This window comes from Coloeus monedula (assembly GCF_965178545.1).
Source record: "Coloeus monedula genome assembly, chromosome: 15".
Taxonomy (NCBI): Eukaryota; Metazoa; Chordata; class Aves; order Passeriformes; family Corvidae; genus Coloeus; species Coloeus monedula.
This window is the reverse complement of record NC_138795.1, coordinates 16,620,143-16,623,764: the sequence shown is the minus strand read 5'-3', so window position 1 is coordinate 16,623,764 and position 3,622 is coordinate 16,620,143. Positions and strand designations below refer to the sequence as shown.

At 66.5% G+C, this 3,622-nt stretch overlaps 1 protein-coding gene across 1 annotated transcript; it reads right to left on the bottom strand.

Moving 5' to 3' along the window:
• Positions 1 to 563: 563 nt before the first annotated feature.
• Positions 564 to 3,089, bottom strand: LOC309578689 (protocadherin alpha-6-like; the record flags this gene model as incomplete). Its single annotated transcript, XM_082291480.1, has 1 exon — positions 564 to 3,089. One exon carries the CDS (start codon positions 3,087 to 3,089, stop codon positions 564 to 566), a length of 2,526 nt encoding a protein of 841 aa, XP_082147606.1.
• Positions 3,090 to 3,622: the final 533 nt, after the last annotated feature.

The following is a 3,622-nucleotide window of genomic DNA, read 5'->3' as shown; positions in this document are numbered from 1 at the left end:
CTCCAGCCAGGAATGCAAGTTAACAACTGCAGCTAACAAAATCTGGGCGCGAAACAAAACATGAAAAGACCACAAAGCCTTCCCAGTTTTAATAATGACATGGGAACACAAGTCCAGCTGGTCACAGTGCCTCACATCGCTTGTAGAGGACACATGGCAGAACATGAGGGCACAGAAGAAACCACATGTGATACCACCACAGTCAGCAAAGGCAATGAGGAGGTACACAGCACTTGGGGGACTGTCACCATCACAGCCTGTCCTGCACGGCTTCAGCAAGCTCGTGTGGAAAATCTACACAACCAGCAAGCAGGAGCGTTGTCTCCAAAACGGAAACCTCCAGGCATCACAGGACAGCTCCCATGGCAACCAGCAGTGATTTCATTCTAGGCCGGAACAATTCACATCCACACCAGCAAATCTCAGGGGTCTACACAAAGAGGTTACCGCACTACCCTTACCCTGCAAGGACCAGGCAGCAGATACAAAGGTGCAATGAACTCACTTAAGCACCCATCGCCCTCAGGCCGAGAAGGCGGAGCCCGGCTAATAGCAGAGCCAGGTTAGGAAATGCGAGAGAAGGGACAAAGGGAAAGAGACAGAGTAGAGGCGAGCAAGGCGGTGCCACTGACCGTGTCCAGGAGAGCGGAGGGCTCCGGCTGCGTGTCCTTGGCCGCGGGGCCGGGCGGCGGCGGAGGGAAGTTGGGGCTGAAAACCATGAGGTCGCTCTTGCCCGCGCCGTCCGCCACGCACAGGCTCCGGCTGTGGCGCTGCGAGTACGACCAGCTGCCCACTTCGCTGGCGCACACGAGCGTCGTGGGCCCGGGCCCCGACAGCACGGCCGCCCGCGGCGCCCAGCGCGACGCCCCGTACAGCACCACGGCCAGCAGGAACAGGCTCGACACCGCGCAGATGGCCACCACCAGCCACACGTTCGTCGCCGCACTCGCCGCACCAGCGCCCATCTCCGCGCCCGCCGCCGAGCGCGACGACGACGACGACGATCCCGCGGCCGCGGCCAGCGCCGCCTCGGCGGCCTCCACCAGCGACACGCTGAGCGTGGCCGTGGCCGAGCGCGCCGGCTCGCCGTGGTCGCGCACCACGATCAGCAGCCTCTGGCGAGGGCCGTCCGCCTCCTCCAGCGCCCGCGCCGTGCTCACCTCGCCGCTGTAGAGCCCCACGCGGAACGGGCCCTTGCCCCGCGGCTCCCACAGCTCGTAGCGCAGCCACGCGTTGTAGCCCGAGTCGGCGTCCACGGCGCGGATCTTCGCCACCACCTGCCCCGCCGGCGCCCCCCACGCCGCCCACGCCCACAGCGTGCCCGACACCGACACCGAGCCCGCCGCCGCCGCCGCCGCCTCGCCCGCCACGCCGCCCGCCTCCGGCGCCGAGCCCGCAGGCGGCAGCAGCGCCGGCGCGTTGTCGTTCTCGTCCAGCACGAACAGCTGCACCGTGGCGTTGCCGCACAGCGGCGGCTCGCCCGCGTCCACCGCACGCACCTCGAACTGCAGCACCTGCAGCTCCTCGTAGTCCAAGGGCTGCAGCGCCCACAGACGCCCGCTCTCCGCGTCCACCGACACGTAGCTCGACGCCGGACGCCACCCGCCGCCCACGCCGCCCTCCCACACCGAGTAGCTCACGCGCCCGTTGCCCGCCTCGTCCGGGTCCCGCGCCCACAGCCGCGCCAGCTCCGCGCCCGCCGCGTTGTTCTCCCGCGCCAGCACCGTGTACACGGCCTGCGCGAACGCCGGCGCGTTGTCGTTCACGTCCGACACCGCCACCCGCAGCCCGCGCCTGCCGCGCAGCGCCGGCGCCCCGCCGTCCTCCGCACGCACCTCCACCTCGTACTCCGACACCCGCTCCCGGTCCAGCGCCTCGCGCAGCACCAGCGAGTACGAGCCCGCGAACGTCGCCTCCAGACCGAACGGCGACGCCGGCCACACCCAGCACCGCACGCGACCGTTCGCCCCCGAGTCCCGGTCCGACACGCTCAGCAGGGCCACCACCGTCCCCACCGACGCGTCCTCCGGCACCGGCACCGACAGCGACGTCACCCACACCTCCGGCGCGTTGTCGTTCACGTCCAGCACCTCCACCAGCACCTTGCAGTGACCCGAAAGTGGAGGGTTTCCTTGATCTGTAGCATCCACTTGCAGGCGATAAAGACCAACCTCTTCAAAGTCTAAATCATTCCTCAGACGAATCTCTCCACTCTTTCCGTCAATCCCGAAAACGTCTCTTCTGTCCTGAGGGAACAGGATCTCCAGGGAATATGAGATATTCCTGTTTGTCCCTTCATCTAAATCTGTGGCATTTAGTTTGATGACTAATGTGCCACGCTCTGTATTTTCAGGCAGCTGCACTTTATACACTGACTGGTTGAACTGGGGCGCGTTGTCGTTTGCATCCAGCACCGAGATCACCAGCTCCATGGTGCCCGTCAGAGACGGCCGGCCCCCGTCACTCGCCGTCAGCACCAACCGATGAACGGGAATCGTCTCGCGGTCCAGAGATTTCCTGAGCACCAGAAATAAGGATTCACCGTCCTCCTCGGTTTTTTGCAAATCCAGAGAGAAGTGCTCGCTGGGGCTGAGTGTATAGGAGAGCTGCGCGTTCGCTCCGATATCCGCATCCGACGCGCCCTCCAGCGGGAAACGAGACCCCGGCAGAGATGATTCCGCGATGCTGAGGTTTTTCCGGGCGGCGGGGAAGATGGGGGCATTGTCGTTGATGTCGGTGACCTCCAGCTGCACATGGAAGACGCGCAGCGGCCGCTCCACCAGCACCTCCAGCCGCAGCGCGCACGGCGCGCTCTTGCCGCACAGCTCCTCCCGGTCGAGCCGCGAGCTCACCAGCAGCGCGCCGCTCGCCCCGCTCACCTCCACGCTCGCCCGCCGGCCCTGCGCCACCAGCCGCAGCCGCCGCGCCTCCGCCTCGCCCGCCTCCAGGCCCAGGTCCTGCGCCAGACGGCCCACCACCGTGCCGGCCTTGGCTTCCTCCGGCACCGAGTACCGCACCTGCCCGCCCGACAGCGCCCAGGCCGCCTGCAGCACCAGCACCCGCACCACCGCACAACAACGCTCCCCCATCGCCGCCGCCTGTGCCGCCTGTGCCGCCTGTGCCGCTGTGGCTGCCGGCCCCGGCACGGGCCCCGCACGGCTCCCCGCCGCCGCCCGGACGCACCGGCTCTGCTGCCCGGCCCGCGCCGCCCCCCCGCGCTCACAGCCGGGCTCTCCGCCGCACCGGGGCGGAGCCGCCCAGACGCCGTTCCTGAGCCTGCAGCGACACCGTGCGCTGCTCCGCCGCCTCACACGCTCCGCCACAGCGCCCGCGCCTCCGCTCCGTCATGCCCATCTCCTCTGCCGTCCGTTGCTCCCCTGACACTCCTTCATCTTTTTTCTTTGGGCCTTTTCCATTGTTCTCTTCTTCATCTCTTCTGGTGACTCGCGAGTCGCCTCCGGAGCCTCACTGCTGACAGAACAAGTCGGATTTACCAAGTCTCCGGCGCCACCATCAGCTCCGGTGTGCGTAATATTCTAATCGAGGCAGACGCTGTTGGGAACCAGCTCCGACCGGCAATTAGAGGTAAGGTCGCTGCATACTACTCGTTTTCTCTGCCGTT